General features: G+C 43.4%; 1 protein-coding gene across 1 annotated transcript in view; it reads left to right on the top strand.

Moving 5' to 3' along the window:
- LOC134348693 (solute carrier family 35 member F5-like) overlaps window positions 1–22,172 on the top strand; it is a 149,398-nt gene that overhangs the window by 110,255 nt on the left and 16,971 nt on the right. Inside the window, exons 12-13 of the mRNA XM_063052479.1 lie at window positions 4,453–4,543; window positions 20,834–20,988. Of these exons, the coding sequence (XP_062908549.1) occupies window positions 4,453–4,543; window positions 20,834–20,988 (246 nt within the window). The remainder of the gene's footprint in view (window positions 1–4,452; window positions 4,544–20,833; window positions 20,989–22,172) is intronic.

Raw genomic sequence — 22,172 nt, forward strand, 5'->3', positions numbered from 1 at the left:
TTGTGTAAGAGTTACTAGGAGAAAATCCAGCCTGCCTTAGCAGTCCAAATGAAGTGCTTGATGGTTGAAAAAGCCTTGCATTCAGGCTGCCACCTCCTGTGACTGAGCACCACAAAACCTTGTATATTTGCAGCTTCCCTCTTCTGCACGTCAAATGTGTGATAGTTGGAGAACCACATCCGGTTATCTGCCATTCTCTTCTGTTCTTTATTTTCTTTCCTTGCAAGGAGAAAGATAGACAACATCCATGAATGAACATATTGACAAATAGTGAATAGAAGGATAGTAAGCTGTTGTTGAAAGTGACTGAAAAAGAGGCATTAAGATAAGTTTAATTGTTATTGGTGAATTAACAAATAGGGCTATGAGGAATTGCACAGAAAAGACAAATGCGTATATCTGCAAATTAAATTGGTATGTATGCTGGAGTGTGGTTGAAGGACTGGTTTAATACACCCATCAAGGTGGATGGATGTGTTACTGCATACATCTTTGCTGTGATGATTATTATCATTAATCTGTGTTCAGTATTGAATACAGGAGCATAGCACTATTCTTGCTATTTTCCTTTCTTCTAACTCCAGAATCCATTATAGAGATAGAAACATAGAAAACCTACAGCACAATACAGGCCCTTTGGCCCACAAAGCTGTACCAAACATTCCACGTACTCTCCACTCTCTGCGTTAAAAAAAAATTACCCCTGACATCTCCTCTGTAGCTACGTCCAAGCACCTTAAAAACTGTGCCCTCTCGTGCTAGCCAGAGGCTTTTTCATGGGTCTGAAATGGCTATCTACACGATCAATGCCTCTCGTCATCTTATACATTAGACCATAAAGACCATAAAAATATAGGAGCAGGAGTAGGCCATTCGGCCAATCAAGTCTGCTCCACCATTGAGTCATGGGTTGATCCAATTCTTCTAGTCATCCCCACTCCCTTGCCTTCCCCCCATACCCTTTGATACCCTGGCTAATCAGGAACCTATCTTTCTCTGCCTTAAATGCAACCAGTGACTTGACCTCCACAGCCGCTCGTGGCAACAAATTCCACAGATTTACCACCCTCTGACTAAAATAATTTCTCCACATATCTGTTCTAAATGGACGTCCTACAATCCTGAAGTTGTGCCCTTTTGTCCTGGATTCCCCTACCATGGGAAATAATTTTGCCATATCTAATCTGTTCTGGCCTTATAACATTCAGAATATTTCTATGAGATCCCCCCTCATTATACTGAACTCCAGGGAATACAGCCCAAGAGCTGCCAGACGTTCCTCATACGGTAACCCTTTCATTCCTGGAATCATTCTAGTGAATCTTTTCTGAACCCTCTCCAATGTCAGCATATCCTTTCTAAAATAAGGAGCCCAAAACCGCACACAATACTCCAAGTGTGATCTCACGATTGCCTTATAGAGCCTCAACATCATAATCCTGCTGTTATACTCTATACCTCTAGTAATGAATGCCAACATTGCATTTGCCTTCTTCACCACCAATTCGACCTGGAGGTTAACCTTCAGTGTATCCCGCACAAGACTCCCAAGTCCCCTTGCTTCTCTGCATTTTGAACTTTCTCCCCATCCAAATAATAGCCTGCCTGTTTATTTCTTCCACCAAAGTGCATAACTATACACTTTCCAACATTGTATTTTATTTGCCACTCTTTTGCTCATTCTCCTAAACTATCTAAGTCTCTCTGCAGGCTCTCAAGTTTCCTCAACACTACCTACTCCAGCACATATCTTTTTATCATCGGCAAATTTAGCCACAAATCCATTAATCCCATAGTCTAAATCATTGACACATTGGCATGTGTCATGAAATGTTAACTTGGCAGCAGCATTTCAATGCAATATATAATAAAGAAGAAAAAATATAAAATAATAATAAGTAAATCAATTACAGTATATATATATATATATATATATATTGAATAGTTTAAAAATTGTGCAAAAAACAGAAATAATATATATATATATTAAAAAGGTGAAGTAGTGTTCAAGGATTCAATGTCCATTTAGGAATCAGATGGCAGAGGGGAAGAAGCTGTTCCTGAATCACTGAGTGTGTGCCTTCAGGCTTCTGTATCTCCTACCTGATGGTAACAGTGAGAAAAGGGCAGGCCCTGGGTGCTGGAGGTCTTTAATAATGGACGCTGCCTTTCTGAGACACCGCTCCCTAAAGATGTCCTGGGTACTTTGTAGGCTAGTACCCAAGATGGAGCTGACTAAATTTATAACCCTCTGCAGCTTCTTTTAGTTCTGTGCAGTAACCCCCACCCCCATACCAGTCAATGATGCAGCCTGTCAGAATGGTCTTCAAGGTACGTCTATAGAAGTTTTTAAGTGTATTTGTTACATACCAAATCTCTTCAAACTCCTAATGAAGTATAGCCGCTGTCTTGCCTTCTTTTTAACTGTATCGATATGTTGGGAGTAGGTTAGATCCTCAGAGATCTTGACACCCAGGAACTTGAAACTGCTCACTCTCTCCACTTCTGATCCCTCTATGAGGATTGGTATGTGTTCCTTTATCTTACCCTTATGAAGTCCACAATCAGCTCTTTCGTCTTACTGATAATACGTGGCCTATCAGCGGCATCAACAGAGCTTTACCAAGAGGGATTTCTCGCAGGTCAGCGGTGGTTATTTAAAAAGGGAGCTTCGAGGGCATTTGTCCATTGTACATGGCCTATCATTAGTATTATATACTAGTATTCATTAGTATTATATGTCATGTTTGCAATGTCCCTTAAACACTAAAGTTCTAATGAATTCTTGCATGTTGCTGCTTCACCCTTTTAACCTAATTAATAGAAAACCTGGAAATTATTTGTTTACTGAAAAGACTGAAGAAGTTTTGCCATTCAACAGATCATGATTGATAAGATCCGCGGTTTCAATTCCATCTTCTACCTGTTCCCCATACTTTTTGGTTCCTCTGTGATCCAAAAGTCTACCTATCTCAGCCTAAATTATACTCAGTGCCTCATCATCCAAAAATTCACAAAGAAAAAGCTACAGCCAGATTTATTTCTGGACTTACTCTCTGCTACAAGATTTTCCCAACCCTTCTCAATTCCTCATAAACACCTTCTTCAGCTTCTGTAATGGTAGCCAGCCGGTGGTGTAGTAGCACCTGCACTGGAATTTGAGGCAAATGGTCCTGGGTTCGAATCTGGCCGGCTTCTTGCATCCTTTCCAGCTCTTCTGGGTTGAGGGTTGAGCATTGAGCTAGCAATTTGGCTTCATAAAAAAACAGACAAATTCTGAAAAAAAAACAAGGTTGCTGCCCAATGTGCCACAAGGTGAGGGGCAACCCTTTAGAATAGAGGAAAGAAGAAGTTTTCCTTTAGCCTGAGAGTAGTAAATCTGTGGAATGCTCTGCCACACACTGCGGTGGAGGCCGAGTCCATGTGTATATTTAAGGCGGAAGTTGATTGTTTCCTGTTTGGTCAGGGCATCAAAGGATATGGTGAGAAGGCAGGTCTATGAGGTGAGTGGGATCCAGGATCAGCCATGATGGAATGGCAGAGCAGATTCTCTTCCTATGTCTTATGGGCTTAAAAGGCATGGAAAGAAACCACTGATGTAATGGCAACTTGAAGTGAAGCTTTGTGCCTTTCGGAAACCAGCTCTCTGTGATATCTGCTGATCATTATCCTGTTGGTCTGGTTAAATGGATAGTACTCTTGCTTCAGGAGACATTTCAAACTTCAGAGTAAATTTATTATCAAAGTACATATATGTCACCATATACAACCCTGAGAATCATTTTCTTGTGGGCATCCTCAATAAATCTATAATAGAATAATAACCATAATAGAGTCAATGAAAGACCACACCAACGTGAGTGTTCAACCAGATGCAAAAGGCAACAAACTGTGTCAATACAAAAAGAAAGAAATAATAATAATAATAATAATGAATAAATAAGCTGTAAGTATCAAAAACATGAGACCAAGTGTCCTGGAAAGTGAGTCCATAGGTTGTGAAGCTATCCCCTTTGGTTCAAGAGTCTGATAGTTGAGGTGTAATAATTTGTAAGGTCAAGCCAACATACACATAATATGACTAATACTTCAGTACAGTACTTTGGGCATGCTACATTGTTGTAAATCACTTTATTCAAAACACTAAATTAAAACCCAATGTTCTAGTGTATAAACTTCTGTTAACAATATTTTAAATGAAAATGATGTCTTTGCCAACATTAATATCTTATGAAATGCCAGACAAATACAAACCAATTGATTTGTCATCTAATTTCATTATGTGTTGTTAAATCTATGTACACCATAACTTTAGAATAAGTATTTTATTATATGGAGGTCAGGGAGCATTGTAAGTTAAAGTGTAATTCTGACTTTTAGGGTTAAACAAGAATATAATTTAACCTGTGCAAATTTATAATTTTTATATTTAAAATGAATTTTATTTTTCAGGGGCTGTTTTCTTACATCATCGCTAATTGGTACACTTGCACTAAGCCTCACAATACCACTTTCCATGATAGCAGACATCTATATGAGAAAGGTAATTCATTCTGTTTTCAATGCATGATCAATACCAGAATCCTATCAAAACATTTACAGTACAGTGGCTAGAAAACAAGTCATCATGTATATTTTCATAATCTGCTGAATTGTTGTTAGGCTATGTTTGATGCTGGATATCAGCAAATATTTGTTGTAAAGAAATTGCTCACTTCTTGGTAGTTTGTTCATTTGGGGCACAGATCTGTGTAACTCAGAGCAGATGTTAAAGGACCTCAGTCTCCTCAGGAAATAGAGACGGCTCTGACCCTTCTTGTAGACAGCCTCAGTGTTCTTTGACCAGTCCAGTTTATTGTCAATTCGTATTCCCAGGTATTTGTAATCCTCCACTATGTCCACACTGACCCCCTGGATGGAAACAGGGGTCACCGGTACCTTGGCTCTCCTCAGGTCTACCACCAGCTCCTTAGTCTTTTTCACATTAAGCTGCAGATAATTCTGCTCACACCATGTGACAAAGTTTCCTCGTAGCCCTGTACTCAACCTCATCTCCCTTGCTGATGCATCCAACTATGGCAGAGTCATCCGAAAACTTCTGAAGGTGACAAGACTCTGTGCAGAAGTTGAAGTCGGAGGTGTAAATGGTGAAGAGAAAGGGAGACAAGACAGTCCCCTGTGGAGCCCCAGTGGGGAAGTGTTGTTTCACCTGAAAGGTCTGTTTGGGATGTGAGCGAGGAGGTGCCCGGAGGGAGTTTAGTGCAGAGGGATGAATAGACAAGGGAATCATGAAAGGAGCATTGTCTGTTGGAAAGCAGAGGGGTAAGGTAAAGATGTATTTGGTGGTAGGATCTGAGTGAAAACGGTGGAATTTGTGGAGAATGATGTGTAGGATGCAGAGGCTCATGGAGTGGTAGGTGAAGTCAAGAGGAACTCTTTCCCTGTTAAGGCAGTGGAACGATGGGGCGAGCACAGGTATCTGGGAAATGGAGAAGAGGCTGAGGGCATTGTCAGTGATGGAGCTTGGGAAAGCCTGTTCTTTGGAAAAAGAGGACCTCTCTGAGGGAAAGCCATATCCTGGGAACAGATACAGATGCGGCGGAGGCAAATGGACTGAGAAAAGAGAATGAACTTGAAGCTGGTCTGCTGCTGGCTGAGCATCTCCTTATTCCCAACTTTTGTTTCTGGAAAAGATTTCTTTATAAATTTGCAGCAAGGACAGCTTCATTTTAACACAGAGTTCTGATAGAATCATCAGAGTTGCAGTCTTGTTAAGATCCTTTGTAGGAGATTTATAACACTGTAAAATCTCTTCTGATCTAACATTAAAGTGGAAATTGGATTACTATCCATTGAGATAAATGGCCCAATGGTTCTAAACTATTAGAGCAAGGCACTTAACCACACATTGCTCTGCGACGACACCGGTGCCAAGCTGCGTGGGTCCTAATGCCCTTCCCTTGGACAACATCGGTGGAGGGGGGAGATTTGCAGCATGGGCAACTGCTGGTCTTCCATACAACCTGGTCCAGGCCTGCGCCCTGGAAACCTTCCAAGGCGCAAATCCATGGTCTCATGAGACTAACGGATGCCTATTAAATTATTAGTTCTAAACAGTTCAGTTCCAATTTGGATAAACATGACCAGTGAAGTTTCAGGAGTTCCTGTAACCCATGAGTATTGATGGTCCTAATTGACATGTTATAAATAGCATGTTTAGGTAAGGCAAGAAAGATAAGCGGTTATATTATTTTTTAAAGGAATGCTTGTCACTTTGTAGAAGAGGTTAAAGAATAGGGCTGCCACTGTAGCATAGCAGTCAGTGCAACACTTTTATAGCTCTGGGCAGTGGAGTTTGGAGTTTAATTCCAGCATCCCCCAGGTGCTTTGATTGGTTTGCACAGTCCAATAACTTACCAGTTATGCTGGCGTAACTTCCTTTCCAGTTCTGCAGAAGGGTCTCTGCCCAAAACGTTGACCGTTTATTTCCTGACCTGCTGAGTTGCTTCAGCATTTTGTGTGTGTTGCTCTGGATTTCCAGCCATCTGCAGAACCTCTCGTGTTTACGATGTACCGATTAGTAGGTTAATTGGTCATTATAAACTGTCAAGTGACTGGGCTAGGGTTAAATCAGTCGGTTGCTGGGTAGTGTGGCTCGCTGGGCTGGAAAAGCCTATTGCATCTCTAAATAAAGTAAGTACATTTCAATTCAAAAAAATTCTTTTAAGCAATATAAATTATAAAGGAAATATCAAATATAATGTTTCTAACTAGTAGACTGCTCTACTGGAGCACGTTCAGTTTGGTTTTCCAGTGGTAATATTAAACTATGGAGAAGTATCAGTTCATGAAGGAATCAAAAAATAATAACAAATAAATAATGAAGGAAGTCAGGTAATGGCCAGACTTAATTTAGTGATATTGTTCAACTGAATGAGACCGTACTTACCTGGTTCCATAGCCAAAGCTTCGATTGGAATAGCTTCTCTTCTCCTTGTACTAGTACCTTCTGCTTTTTCTCCCACTTTTCATCGACACGCAGACACTCACCTTCCAAAAGAATAGAACTAGTTTCCATATAGTATGTTGATCAGACGTAGCCTGCACATCACCATTCTCCGTTTATCAGTAAATAGGTATTGTTTTGTTTTTCATTATTGGGTGAGCAGGAGTGTCCTCTCTTTAAACTTTAGGAAGGAGAAGTTTTAGTTTCCATTCTGTCTTAATGCCAAGCATTCATTCTCTGAATTAAAACTATAAACATTGAAACAAAAAGAATGAAATGAAAATGGCAAGACCCTTAATGTTGATGAGCTTGGGGTCCAAGTGAGAGTGGCTACACAGGTCGATACAGTGGTTAGGAAGGCTTATGGCATGCTTGGCTTTATTATCCAGGCACTGAGTTCAAATGACAGGAGGTTCTGTTGTAGCTTAATAAAAGCTGCATCTGAAGTAGTGCATACAGTTCTGGTCACCCCTATAATGATAGAAAGGATGCTGAGGCAATAGAGAGGATGCAGAAGATATTTATCAGGATGCTACTTGAATTAGAGGTAATGCGCTATAAAGAAAAGTTGAACAAGCTTGAACAACAGGAATTCTGCAGATGCTGGAAATTCAAGCAACACACATCAAAGTTGCTGGTGAACGCAGCAGGCCAAGCAGCATCTGTAGGAAGAGGTGCAGTCGACGTTTCAGGCCGAGACCCTTCGTCACTTGAACAAGCTTGGTTGTTTTCTCTGGAGCAGAGGAGGCTGAGAGGAGATCTGATAGAGGTTTATAAGATTATGAGAGGCATAGCTAGAGCAGACGGTATCTTATTCTAGAGGGCGTACATTTAATGTGTGGGGGAGGGGAAATTTCAAAAGAGGTGTGAAGGGATAGTTGTTTTTCTTTACATAGAGTGTTGGGTGCGTGGAATCTGCTGTCTGGGATGGTGGTAGAGGTAGATACATCGGAATTTTAAGAGAAGGTTAGATAGGCACATGGATGTAAGGAAAATGGAAGGATATAAGCATTGTGTAGGCAGAGGAAATTAGATTAGTTGGCCATTTGATTACCAGATTAATTAGTTCAGCACAACATTGTGGATCAAAGGTCCTGTTACTGTATTGTGCTGTTCTATGTTCTACCATTTTTTTAAAGACAAAATTGAATTTAAATACTTGGAAGTAATTAATCGTTAGAATTTGATAGTTCTGAGAAATAACTCATCTTTCTAAACCAAGCCCTACAAATTCAACAAAGCAGTTTCAGATACTGCTCCATAACACTGGGTGCCTAGTTGTATCACATTTACCCAGCGACTCTTCTTGCTGTCTAAAAGGGTCTCAGGAAAAGACGGATGGTAAAAAAGTAAAGATAGTGTGCAGTCGGATTGTCAGGAAGGGCAGGCAGGTGATGGAACTTAGCTGCAGCCAACAGGCTGAATATCAAATCATTAGAGATGCAGAGTCAGAAAGGATAGCGAAATGAGAGTGGATATAGGACTGCTAGAAAATGAGGCAAGAGGAAAAATAACAAGGGACAAGGAGATGGCTGATGAACTAAATGAGTATTTTGTGTCAGTCTTTACTGTGGAAGACACTAGCAGTATGCCTGATGTTGTACTGTGTGAAGGAAGAGAAGTGGGTGCAGTTACTGTTACTTTACTTTATTGTCGCCAAACAATTGATACTAGAACATACAATCATCACAGTGATATTTGATTCTGCGCTTCCTGCTCCCTGGATTACAAATTGATAGTAAATATTAAAAATTTAAATTATAAATCATAAATAGAAAATAGAAAAATGGAAAGTAAGGTAGTGCAAAAAAACCGAGAGGCAGGTCCAGATATTTGGAGGGTACGGCCCAGATCCGGGTCAGGATCCATTCAGCAGTCTTATCACAGTTGGAAAGAAGCTGTTCCCAAATCTGGCCGTACAACTCTTCAAGCTTCTGAACCTTCTCCCGGAGGGAAGAGGGACGAAAAGTGTGTTGGCTGGGTGGGTCGTGTCCTTGAATACCCTGGCAGCATGCAGTGTAAAGTGAGTCCAAGGACAGAAGATTGGTTTGTGTGATGTGCTGCGCCGTGTTCACGATCTTCTGCAGCTTTTTCTGGTCTTGGACAGGACAACTTCCATACCAGGTTGTGATGCACCCTAGAAGAATGCTTTCTACGGTGCATCTATAAAAATTAGTGAGGGTTTTAGGGGACAGGCCAAATTTCTTTAGCTTTCTCAGGAAGTAAAGGCGCTGGTGGGCCTTCTTGGCAGTGTACTCTGCTTGGTTGGACCAAGTCAGGTCATTTGTGATATTGACCCCAAGGAACTTAAAGCTTTTGACCTGTTCCACTTGCGCACCACTGATGTAAATTGGGTCATGTGGTTCGCTACTCCTTCTGAAGTCAACTACCAATTCCTTCGTCTTGTTGACGTTGAGGGCTAGGTTATTGGCACCATGCCACCAGGTTCTTAATTTCCTCTCTGTACTCAAACTCATCATCACCCGAGATACGGCCTACAATTGTATCATCAGCAAACGCATATATTGAGTTCGATAGAAACTTGGCTACACAATCATGGGTGTACAGTGAGTACAGCAGAGGGCTGAGTACACAGCCTTGTGGGGCACCGGTGCTCAGAGTGATTGTAGAGGAGAGCTTGTCCCCTATTTTTACTGCCTGGGTCCTGTCTGTGAGGAAGTTGAAGATCCAGCTGCAGATCTGAGTGCTAAGGCCCAGGTTCCGGAGCTTAGGAATCAGTTTGTTTGGAATGATGGTATTAACGGCAGAGCTGTAGTCAATGAAAAGGAACCTTACGTATGCATTTTTATTCTCCAGGTGTTCTAAGGAGGAATGTAGGGCCAGAGAGATGGCACCTGCCGTTGACCTGTTGCTCCAGTAGCGAATTGCAAAGCGCCGAGGTTGACCAGTAGGCTGTGGTTGATCTGTGCCGTAACCAATCGCTCGAAGCACTTCATAGCAATTGATGTCAGAGCCACAGGTCGATAGTCATTCAGGCATGCCACCTTGCCCTTTGGCGGCACTGGGATTATCGTTGCCTTCTTAAAACCCACGAGGGGATCTTAGACTGAAGCAAGGAGCAGTTGGAGATGTCAGCAAACACTCCAGCTAGCTCGCTTACACAGGCCTGGAGAACCCATCCCGGGACGCCATCTGGGCCCGTCACCTTCCTTGGATTTATCTTCAGGAAGGCCCTTCTAACGTCCTCCTCGGTGACGGTGAATCTCGATGCCACCAGGTCTGGTTCATCCGGAGGGAGCGGGACGCTCCTCTTCTGTTCGAATCTTGCGTAGAATACGTTAAGCTCATCAGGAAGAGAAGCGCCACAGTTATTGATATTCCCAGCCTTTTCTTTGCTCCCAGTGATCTCATTTAGACCCTGCCATAGTCTACTGGCATCCCTCTGGTTAGCCTGGGCTTCCAATTTGGCTCGATATTGCCTCTTGGCGCCCTTAATGGCTTTCCAGAGTTCACTACAGGAATTCTTCAGATGCTGGAAATTCAAGCAACACACATCAAAGTTGCTGGTGAATGCAGCAGGCCAGGCAGCATCTCTAGCAAAGAGGTACAGTCGACGTTTCAGGCCGAGACCCTTTGTCAGGACTTGACGAAGGGTCTTGGCCTGAAACGTCAGCTGTACCTCTTCCTAGAGATGCTGCCTGGCCTGCTGCGTTCACCAGCAACTTTGATGTGTGTTCCAGAGTTCACGCCTGGATTCCATGTAGCGACTGGTATCCCCGGACCTAAAAGCTGCAGCTCTCGCCTTTAAAAGGGATTTGACCTCACAATTCATCCAAGGTTTCTGGTTAGGGAATACCCGGATCGTCTTGCGAGACACACAGTCCTCTGTGCATTTCCAAATAAAGTCCGTGACAGCTGAGGCATACTCATCGAAGTTAGCTGCCGAATCCTTGAATACTAACCAGTCCACCGATTCAAAGCAGTCACGGAGGACCTCATCCGTTTCCTCTGTCCAACGCGACACTACTTTTGACACCGTGACCTCCCGCTTCAGTTTCTGTTTGTAAGCCGGGGGGAGGAGTACGGCCTGATGGTCCAATTTTCCGAAGTGAGGTCGTGGGACGGAATGGTAGGCATCCTTGACTGCTGTGTAGCAGTGGTCAAGTATATTTGGGCCTCTAGTGGGGCAGGAGACATGTTGGTATAACTTTGGCAGTGCCTTTCTAAAGTTGGCCTGGTTAAAGTCCCTGGCTGCAATGAGCAAAGCCTCCGGATACCTGGTCTCAAGTTCACTGATGTTGGCATACAGTATGTTCAGAGCACACTCCACGTCCGCCTGGGGGGAATGTAGACCGCTGTCAGTATGACCGAGGTGAATTCCCGTAGCAGATAGTAGGGACGACACTTCACCGACAGGTGTTCCAGGTCCGGGCTGCAGGAGCTTGTCAGTGCCACTGTGTCCGAGCACCACCCAGTGTTGATCAGTAGGCAGACACCACCTCCCCTCGTCTTGCCCGAAGACGCCGTGTGGTCCATCCGATGGATCGAAAATCCCTCTGGTCGGATGGCACAGTCGGGGGTGGCAGAGGAGAGCCAGGTCTCGGTGAAACAGAATGCACAGCAGTTCTGCATCTCCCTGCAGTAGGTGAGTCTCCCTTTAAGATCATCCACCTTGTTCTCTATGGCTTGCACATTAGCTAGTAGGATGGTGGGCATAGGGACCCTGAAGCCCCTCAGCTTCAATCTGACCAGCAGCCCAGCTCTTTTCCCACACTTCCTCAGTAAATAGTGCATCTTTCCAGGTCTCCATCGATGCAGTGTGTTGTTGTCAGCTCTTTGAGGTTGGTGGACGCGTCCCGCGGGTATCGAGCGGCGGGTCGCATCGTCAGGCACTCCGGTCGGGCAGAGTAATGGGGGAGGCTCCACTGCCACTTACAGCTGCCGGAGGCCCGGGCTGTCAATTGGGTCGGGCCCCAAAGTCAACACTTAATCCTGGAGGGCCGGGCTCCTGGCTGAAACAAGTCCGTGAGCTGAGTCACAGTTGTGGAAGCCTCCGCTCCAGCCAAGCCTCGGGCTCGATTTCTGATGTGGGCGGCGGAGGCCTCACTTCCGGCAGCTGTGGATGGCCACCAATGGGGCTTTACGGTGGTCGCTCCGTGGAAGCGTCTGGGGCACCTTGAGGTCTCCGTCGTCACTTCTGTGTGGTCGTCTGCTCCGGAGAGGTGCTGGTCGGAATGGGCCTTGTCTTCAAGCTCTCCGGCATGGTAGCAGGCCTCGGGTCTCCGGGAATGTGGTGGGCCTCGGACCAGGCCTCACTGGTCAGGTCCAGGTGCAGTCCAGAGTTTAAGAAGCAATTCTGGCGCTTTAGTCCCCAGCTGGGAAGTAGCTTTGCCAGGGTTTTGTTGATCTTGCTAGATGTCGCAGATTGGAGGTTTAGAAGGGTTTCTCGGGTATAGGATAGTGTAGAGGGCAGTTTGCTCGTGAGAGCATGTGCAGAGTCGCCAGTTACCGGCGCCATCATGAGAGAGAGAAGGTGCTGAAAAAGCTGAAAGACCTGAAGGTACATAAATCACCCAGACCAGAACTGCACCCTAGGGTTCTGAAAGAGGTAGCATTAGAGATTGTAGTAGGATTAGAAATGATCTTTCAAAAAATCATTGGACTCTGGCATGGCACCAGAGGACTGAAAAAATTTCACTCTTTAAGAAAGGAGGAAGATAGCAGAAAGGAAATTATAGACCAGTTAGCCTGACCTCATTGGCTGGGAAGGTGTTAGAGTCAATTGTTAAGGATGAGGTGATGGAGTACTTGTTGACACAGGACAAGAAGTCAACATGGTTTCTTTCAGGCAAAATCCTACCTGATGAACCTGTTGGAATTCTTTGAGGAGATTACAAGTAGGATAGATACAGGAGATGCAGTGGATGTTGTATATTTGGACTTTCAGAAGGCCTTTGACAAGCTGCCACACATGAAGCTGCTTACCAAGTTACGAGCCCATGGTATTACAAGAAAGTTACTAACATGGTTAGAGCATTGGCCTTTTTCGGTTGGCTGCTAGTGACTTTCTGTTCCGCAGGGGTCAGTGTTGGGACCACTTTTTATGCTGTATATAAATGATTTTGATGATGGAATAGATGGCTTTGTTGCCAGGTTTGCAGATGATACTAAGATTGGTGGAGGGGCAGGTAGTATTGAGGAAACAGGTAGGATGCAGAAGGTCTTAGACAGATTAGGAGAACGGGCAAGAAAGTGGCAAATGAAATATAGTGTTGGAAAATGCATGGTCATATACTTTGATAGTAGAAATAAATGTGCAGACTATTTTCTAAGTGGGGAGAAAATCCAGGAATCTGAGATGCAGAGGGACTTGGGAGTCCTTGTGTAGAACACCCTGAAGGTTAACTTGCAGATTGAATTGGTGGTGACGAAGGCAAATGCCATGTTAGCATTCATTTCAAGAGATCTAGAATACAAGAGCAGGGATGTGATGCTGAGGCTTTATGAGGCACTAATGAGGCCTCATCTTGAGTATTGTGAACAGTTTTGGGCCCCTCATCTTAGAAAAGATGTGCTGGCATTGGAGAGAGTCCAGAGGAGGTTCACAAGGATGATTCCAGGACTGAAAGGGTTGTCATACGAGGAACGTTTGATGACTCCTGGCTTGTACTTGCTGGAATTCTGAAGAATGGGGGGAATCTCATTGAAACCTTTTGAATGTTGAAAGGCCTAGCAGAGTAGATGTGGAAAGGATGTTTCCCATGGTGGGAAAGTCTAGGACAAGAGGTCACGGCCTCAGGATAGAGGGTGTCTGTTCAAAACAGAGATGCGGAGGAATTTCTTTAGCCAAAGGGTGGTGCATTTGTGGAATCTGTTGCCACATCCAGCTGGGGAGGCCAAGTCATTGTATGTATTTAAGGCAAAGATTGATAGGTCTTGACTGGATACGGCATCAAAGGTTACTGGGAGAAGGTCGTGAACTGGGGTTGAGGAGATGGAAGAAAATGATCAGCCATGATTGAATGGCAGAGCAGACTCTGTGGGCCAGATGGCCTAATTCTGCTCCTGTGTCTTATGGTCTAAAAGTGTCCTGCACCCAATCTGTGAGATGTTGCAAAGCCCAACAGAATCAGATTTTTTTAGGGATCAGGAAAGGGAGTTTCTAGGAAATTGTTAAGTAAATCTTAACCACTTGGAAATGCTTCTCCCCACACCACCCCCCCCCCCATCACCACCACCACCCTCCTAATGGTCAGATTTTCAGAAGGAAATTTAAAGAAAATAAATAGTTACTAAAGTTTTACAACTATTAAAAACATCATTTTAGAATAAAAGTAACCTGAAATTAAAGCACTTTAAAATGATTCAAGTATTACTGCAAACTCAAATAATTGAATGTAATTAACACACCTTATTCAACATCCATTGAAATAAAGATTCTTGCAGATTTTTATTTCAGAATCAATCAGAACTGTGTTTATTATCACCAGCATATGACATGAAATTTGTTAACTTAGCAAAAACAGTTCAATGCAATACGTAATATAGAAGAAAAAGTAATAATAAATAAGTAAATCTTATTCAGTCAGTACACTTTATACAGTATACGTATATTAAATAGATTAAAAAGTCATGCCAGAAAACAGAAATGCTATGTATTTTAAGAAAGTGAGGTAGTGTCCAAGGGTTCAATGTCCATTTAGGAACTGGATGGCAGAGGGGAAGAAGCTGTTCCTGAATCACTGAGTGTGTGTCTTCAGGCTTCTGTACCTCCTACCTGATGGTAACAGTGAGAAAAGGGCTTGCCCTGGGTGCTGGAGGTCTTTAATAATGGACGCTGCCTTTCTGAGATACCACTCGTTGAAGATATCCTGGGTACTTTGTAGGCTAGTTCCCAAGAGATGGAGCTGACTAAATTTACAACCCTCTGCAGCTTCTTTCGGTCCTGTGCAGTAGCCCCCACCCCCATACCAGATAATATAGAAACATAGAAACATAGAAAATAGGTGCAGGAGTAGGCCATTCGGCCCTTCGAGCCTGCACCGCCATTTATTATGATCATGGCTGATCATCCAACTCAGAACCCAGCCTTCCCTCCATACCCCCTGACCCCTGTAGCCACAAGGGCCATATCTAACTTCCTTTTAAACATAGCTAATGAACTGGCCTCAACAGTTTGCTGTGGCAGAGAATTCCACAGATTCACCACTCTCTGTGTGAAGAAGTTTTTCCTAACCTCGGTCCTAAAAGGCTTCCCCTCTATCCTCAAACTGTGACCCCTCGTTCTAGACCTCCCCAACATCGGGAACAATCTTCCTGCATCTAGCCTGTCCAATCCCTTTAGGATCTTATACGTTTCAATCAGATCCCCCCTCAATCTTCTAAATTCCAACGAGTACAAGCCCAGTTCATCCAGTCTTTCTTCATATGAAAGACCTGCCATCCCAGGAATCAATCTGGTGAACCTTCTTTGTACTCCCTCTATGGCAAAGATGTCTTTCCTCAGATTAGGGGACCAAAACTGCACACAATACTCCAGGTGTGGTCTCACCAAGGCCTTGTACAACTGCAGTAGTACCTCCCTGCTCCTGTACTCGAATCCTCTCGCTATAAATGCCAGCATACCGTTCGCCTTTTTCACCGCCTGCTGTACCTGCATGCCCACTTTCAATGACTGGTGTATAATGACACCCAGGTCTCGTTGCACCTCCCCTTTTCCTAATCGGCCACCATTCAGATAATAATCTGTTTTCCTATTTTTGCCACCAAAGTGGATAACTTCACATTTATCCACATTAAATTGCATCTGCCATGAGTTTGCCCACTCACCCAACCTATCCAAGTCACCCTGCATCCTCTTAGCATCCTCCTCACTGCTAACACTGCCACCCAGCTTCGTGTCATCCGCAAACTTGGAGATGCTGCATTTAATTCCCTCATCCAAGTCATTAATATATATTGTAAACAACTGGGGTCCCAGCACTGAGCCTTGCGGTACCCCACTAGTCACCGCCTGCCATTCTGAAAAGGTCCCGTTTATTCCCACTCTTTGCTTCCTGTCTGCTAACCAATTCTCCACCCACACCAATACCTTACCCCCAATACCGTGTGCTTTAAGTTTGCACACTAATCTCCTATGTGGGACCTTGTCAAAAGCCTTTTGAAAATCCAAATATACCACATCCACTGGTTCTCCCCTATCCACTCTACTAGTTACATCCTCAAAAAATTCTATGAGATTCGTCAGACATGATTTTCCTTTCACAAATCCATGCTGACTTTGTCCGATCATTTCACCGCTTTCCAAATGTGCTGTTATCACATCCTTGATAACTGACTCCAGCAGTTTCCCCACCACTGACGTTAGGCTAACCGGCCTATAATTCCCCGGTTTCTCTCTCCCTCCTTTTTTAAAAAGTGGGGTTACATTAGCCACCCTCCAATCCTCAGGAACTAGTCCAGAATCTAACGAGTTTTGAAAAATTATCACTAATGCATCCACTATTTCTTGGGCCACTTCCTTAAGCACTCTGGGATGCAGACCATCTGGCCCTGGGGATTTATCTGCCTTCAATCCCTTCAATTTACCTAACACCACTTCCCTACTAACATGTATTTCGCTCAGTTCCTCCATCTCACTGGACCCTCTGTCCCTTACTATTTCTGGAAGATTATTTATGTCCTCCTTAGTGAAGACAGAACCAAAGTAATTATTCAATTGGTCTGCCATGTCCTTGCTCCCCATAATCAATTCACCTGTTTCTGTTTGCAGGGGACCTACATTTGTCTTTATCAGTCTTTTCCTTTTTACATATCTATAAAAGCTTTTACAGTCCGTTTTTATGTTCTCTGCCAGTTTTCTCTCATAATCTTTTTTCCCCTTCCTAATTAAGCCCTTTGTCCTCCTCTGCTGAACTCTGAATTTCTCCCAGTCCTCAGGTGAGCCACTTTCTCTGGCTAATTTGTATGCTACTTCTTTGGAATTGATACTATCCCTAATTTCTCTTGTCAGCCACGGGTGCACTACCTTCCTTGATTTATTCTTTTGCCAAACTGGGATGAACAATTGTTGTAGTTCATCCATGCAACCTTTAAATGCCTGCCATTGCATATCCACCGTCAATCCTTGAAGTGTCATTTGCCAGTCTATCTTAGCTAATTCATGTCTCATACCTTCAAAGTTACCCCTCTTTAAGTTCAGAACCTTTGTTTCTGAATTAACTACGTCACTCTCCATGTTAATGAAGAATTCCACCATATTATGGTCACTCTTACCCAAGGGGCCTCTCACGACAAGATCGCTAATTAACCCTTCCTCATTGCTCAAAACCCAGTCCAGAATAGCCTGCTCTCTAGTCGGTTCCTCGACATGTTGGTTCAAAAAACCATCCCGCATACATTCCAAGAAATCCTCTTCCTCAGCACCTTTACCAATTTGGTTCACCCAGTCTACATGTAGATTGAAGTCACCCATTATAACTGCTGTTCCTTTATTGCACACATTTCTAATTTCCTGTTTAATACCATCTCCGACCTCACTACTACTGTTAGGTGGCCTGTACACAACTCCCACCAGCGTCTTCTGCCCCTTAGTGTTACGCAGCTCTACCCATATCGATTCCACATCTTCCCGGCTTATGTCCTTCCTTTCTATTGCGTTAATCTCTTTTTTAACCAGCAACGCCACCCCACCTCCCCTTCCTTCGTGTCTATCCCTCCTGAATATTGAATATCCCTGAACGTTGAGCTCCCATCCCTGGTCACCCTGGAGCCATGTCTCTGTGATCCCAACTATATCATAATCATTAATAACAATCTGCACTTTCAATTCATCCACCTTATTACGAATGCTCCTTGCATTGACACATAAAGCCTTCAGGCACTCTTTTACAACTCTCTTAGCCCTTTTTAATGCTTGCCCTGGATTTGTCGGCCTGCCACTTTTACTTTTCCCCTTTGTACTTTTTGCTTCTACGCTCACTTTACACCCCTCTGTCTCTCTGCACTGGTTCCCATCCCTCTGTTGTGAACTAACCTCCTCACACCTAGCCGCTTTAATTTGATTCCCACCCCCCAACCATTCTAGTTTAAAGTCATAATGATGCAGCCTGTCAGAATGCTCTCCATGGTACATATGTAGAAGTTTTTGAATGTACTTGTTGACATACCAAATCTCTTCAAACTCCTAAAGAAGTATAACCACTGTCTTGCTTCTTTATAACTGCATTGATATGTTGGGACCAGGTTAGATCCTCAGAGATCTTGACACCCAGGAACTTGAAACTGCTCACTCTCTCCACTTTTGATCCATCTGAGGATTGGTAAGTGTTCCTTCGTCTTACCCTTCCTGAAGTCCACAATCAGCTCTTTTGTCTTCCTGACATTGAGTGCCAGGTTGTTGCTGTGGCACCACTCCACTAGTTGGCATATCTCGCTCCTGTACACCCTCTCATCACCACCTGAGATTCCACCAACAATGGTTGTATCACCAGCAAATTTATAGATGCATTTGAGCTATGCCTAGCCACATAGTCATGGGTATATAGAGAGTAGAGCAGTGGGCTAAGCACACAACTTTGAGGTGCGCCAGTGTTGATCATCAGCGAAGAGGATATGTTATCACCAATCCGCACAGATTGTGGTCTTCAGGTTAGGAAGTCAATGATCCAATTGCAGAGGGAGGTACGGAGGCCCAGGTTCTGTAACTTCTCGATCAGAATTGTGGGAATGATGGTAGTAAATGCTGAGCTGTAGACGATGAACAGCATCTTGAAATAGGTGTTTGTGTTGTTCAGGTGGTTTAAGGCTGTGTGAAGAGCCATTGGGATTGCATCTGCTGTTGACCTATTGTGGCAAAAGGCAAATTGCATTGGGTCCAGGTCCTTACTGATGCAGGAGTTCAGTTTAGTCATGACCAACCTCTCAAAGCATTTCCTCACTGTTGATGTGAGTGCTACCGGGTGATAGTCGTTAATGCAGCCCACGTTATTCTTCTTAGGCACTGGGATAATTTTTTCCTTTTTGAAGCAAATGGGAACTTCCACCCATTACAGTGAGAGGTTGAAAATGTCCTTGAATACTCCTGCCAGTTGGTTGGCATAGGTTTTCAGAGCCTTACCAGGTACTCCATCAGGACCTTCCGCTTTGCGAGGGTTCACTGTCTTTAAAGACAGCCTACCATCGGCCTCTGAGACAGAGATCACAGGGTCATCAGGTGCAGCAGGGATCTTCACAGCTGTAGTTATATTCTCCCTTTCAAAGCATACATAGAAGGCATTGTTCATCTGGTAGTGAAGCATCGCTGCCATTCATGCTATTGGGTTTCGCTTTGTAGGAAGTAATGTCTTGCAAGCCCTGCCAGAGTTGTTGTGCATCCGATGTCGCCTCCAACCTCGTTCAAAATTGTCTCCTCTGTAAATCATACCTGGTTTTTTGGTTCAGGCCTGGGTCGCCAGACTTGAATGCCACAAATCTAGCCTTCAGCAGACGATGTACCTCCTGGTTCATCCATGGCTTGTTGTTTGGGAATGTACAGTAAGTCTTTGGAGGCACACACACACACATCAGCACAGGTTTAAATGAAGTCGGTAACAATTACAGCATCATCCAGGTTCGAAGATGAATCCCTGAATACTGTCCAGTCCACTGATTCAAAGCAGTCCTGTAAGTGCTCCTGTGCTTCCCTTGTCCACACCTTCTTGGTCCTCACTACTGGTGCTTCAGTGTTCAGTCTCTGCTTATACTCAGGGAGTAGAAGTACAGCCAGGTGATCAGACTTCCCGAAGTGAGGGAACACTTTGGGAACATAGTAGGCATTCTTGATGGTGGTGTGGCAATGGTCTAGTGTGTTGTTTCCTCTAGTATTGCAAGTGATCTGTTGATGGTAATTGCTTAGTGATTTTTTTCCAGCCTGGCCTGTTTAAAATTCCCAAAACGATGGTGAAGGCGTTAGGGTGCGCTGTTTCATGCATGTTGATCCCATTGCTCAGATCATCTAAAGCCTGATTGACATTGGCCTGAGGTGAAATGTCCAGAGAACTCCCGTGGTAGGTAAAAGGAATGGCACTTAACTGCTAGATATTCCAGGTCTGGTGAGCAGAACTGGGACAGCACTGATATATTTGTGCACCAAGAAGAGTTGATCATGAGGCATACTCCTCCACCTCTGCTTTTGAGAGACGCTACAGATCTATCCTGACTGTGTATGTGAATCGCTGCATCCGGTATGGAAACAGCGATTTATTCATTGAGATCCAGCGTGGAATAGGCCCTTCCAGCCCTTCAAACCACACTGCCCATCATTCTCCCAATTTAATGCCAACCTGATCATGGGACATTTTATAATGATCAATTAACCTACCAACCGGTACACCTTTGGCCTGTCAGAGGAAACTGGAGCACCCGGAGGAAACCCATGTGTTCACGGTAAAAAAGTACAAACTCCTTACGAGCAGCAACAGTTACTGTAAAGCATTGCCTAACCACTATGCTGCCGTGCTACCCTGGGGCTATTCTTTTGCAGAAACAATAAGTAGATTCGCCAGCGCAATGTCAGCAAGTGTATGCTTATTCTGCTGGACAGCAGCAGAGATATCAGCAAGTTTGGGACTTCCACATTCCTGCATACATGCAGCCAAGTCTCAATCTTATGGCATTTATATAGATAACTTTACATAAATTAAAGTATGTACATGCAGCTAATATTCCATTTAAAAGAAATCTTTGTGAAAAACAAGTCAACTTAAGAGTTAATAGATGATGAAAAAAATGCATTATTTCATAAGTTATTATTTTGGTTGTATAAATTAAACTTGGATAAATAATTGCCATCTTTTATTAATTCTAATTTTTATTTTTAATTTCCAGATGGAATTTTCATGGTTATTATTCGCAGGGTCCATTCCAGTGTTCCTCTCTTTTTTCATTGCAACACTTTTATGCCATTATAATAACTGGGATCCAGTAATGGTTGGCCTTAGGCGGATATTTGCATTTATATGCAGGAAACATTGGATTCAGAGGTATCGTCTGCTTTGATGATTATGTGTACAGCTGGTACCAATTTAAAATTTGATCTTGCTTCCAGCAATGTTGAGCCAGAAGTGTCAGGTTGTGCAGTTGAATCACCTTTTCTGTTCAGACATTTTTTTTTATACCATTAATGATTTAAATATTGAATAAGCTTTTAGTAAACATGATTAAAGACAAAGCTTTTACAAGAATTTGGGGACACTTAAATAACTTGAAATTTATATTAACCCTAGAGGAGAGCAAGAAGGTTGGAGAAATGTTTTTACTCTTATACCTTTAGAATTTGACATGCTGTGCTGTACAAAATGGTGAGGCTGACTGTGTTACATGTTCAGTAGGGGAAGTTATGATACAATGGAAATGATGGGACACTGTAGTAATTCATAATTGCCTCGACACGTAGGAGGGCCAGTGAAGTTAACTGTATGGACTTTTTGAAAACTTTGTGTCAGCTCTGATTACTTGCTTTTAAACGCAGTCAAACACGAACCTAGACAATAATTAATGATCAGTTGCATTTGATTGTGATAACTTGAGCTCATTTTTTTAGGGCACTTGAAGTAAGTAGGTAAGTTCGTTCTGTCAAATGATTGTATGGTCAAAAGTACAGTAAGTAGTCCAGGCAGGCAGATGACAACAACACAGGGGGCAATGGAAGGCTCAGCCACTCTAATACCAACCCACGTTAAATGGAGACCTTCTCCTATCACAAAAGAGACCACAGCAATTATTTTAAGGCTTGCCGGAGTATTTGAAGGCTGTATCTTTTGCAGTTTTATGTACAAAGACCCTTCAAGCTCACACTCCAGTCCAAGCTGACACTCAACAATGTATTTACATTATTTCCATCATTACTTTTTTCCTACTCTACATTATTCCCATTTTTTATTCTGTCCACCTTCTCATCAATTCCGTCCAGACCCTACAATGTTCCTCCACACAATCAATAATTTACAATTGTAAGTTAATTTACCCATCTGGACTTCTTTGGACATAGGAAGAAACTGGAGCAGCCAGAGGAAACTCATGTTGTCACAGGGAGAACATGAAACACCAAAGAGTATCGAAGGCTGGGTTTGAACCCAGGTCTCTGAACACTGAGGTACAGCAGCTACCTTAGCTACATCACTTTACCACCTGAGCAAATACATCTGGATGACTTCCAGTATGATTT

The sequence above is a fragment of the Mobula hypostoma genome, chromosome 6 (assembly GCF_963921235.1).
Source record: "Mobula hypostoma chromosome 6, sMobHyp1.1, whole genome shotgun sequence".
Taxonomy (NCBI): Eukaryota; Metazoa; Chordata; class Chondrichthyes; order Myliobatiformes; family Myliobatidae; genus Mobula; species Mobula hypostoma.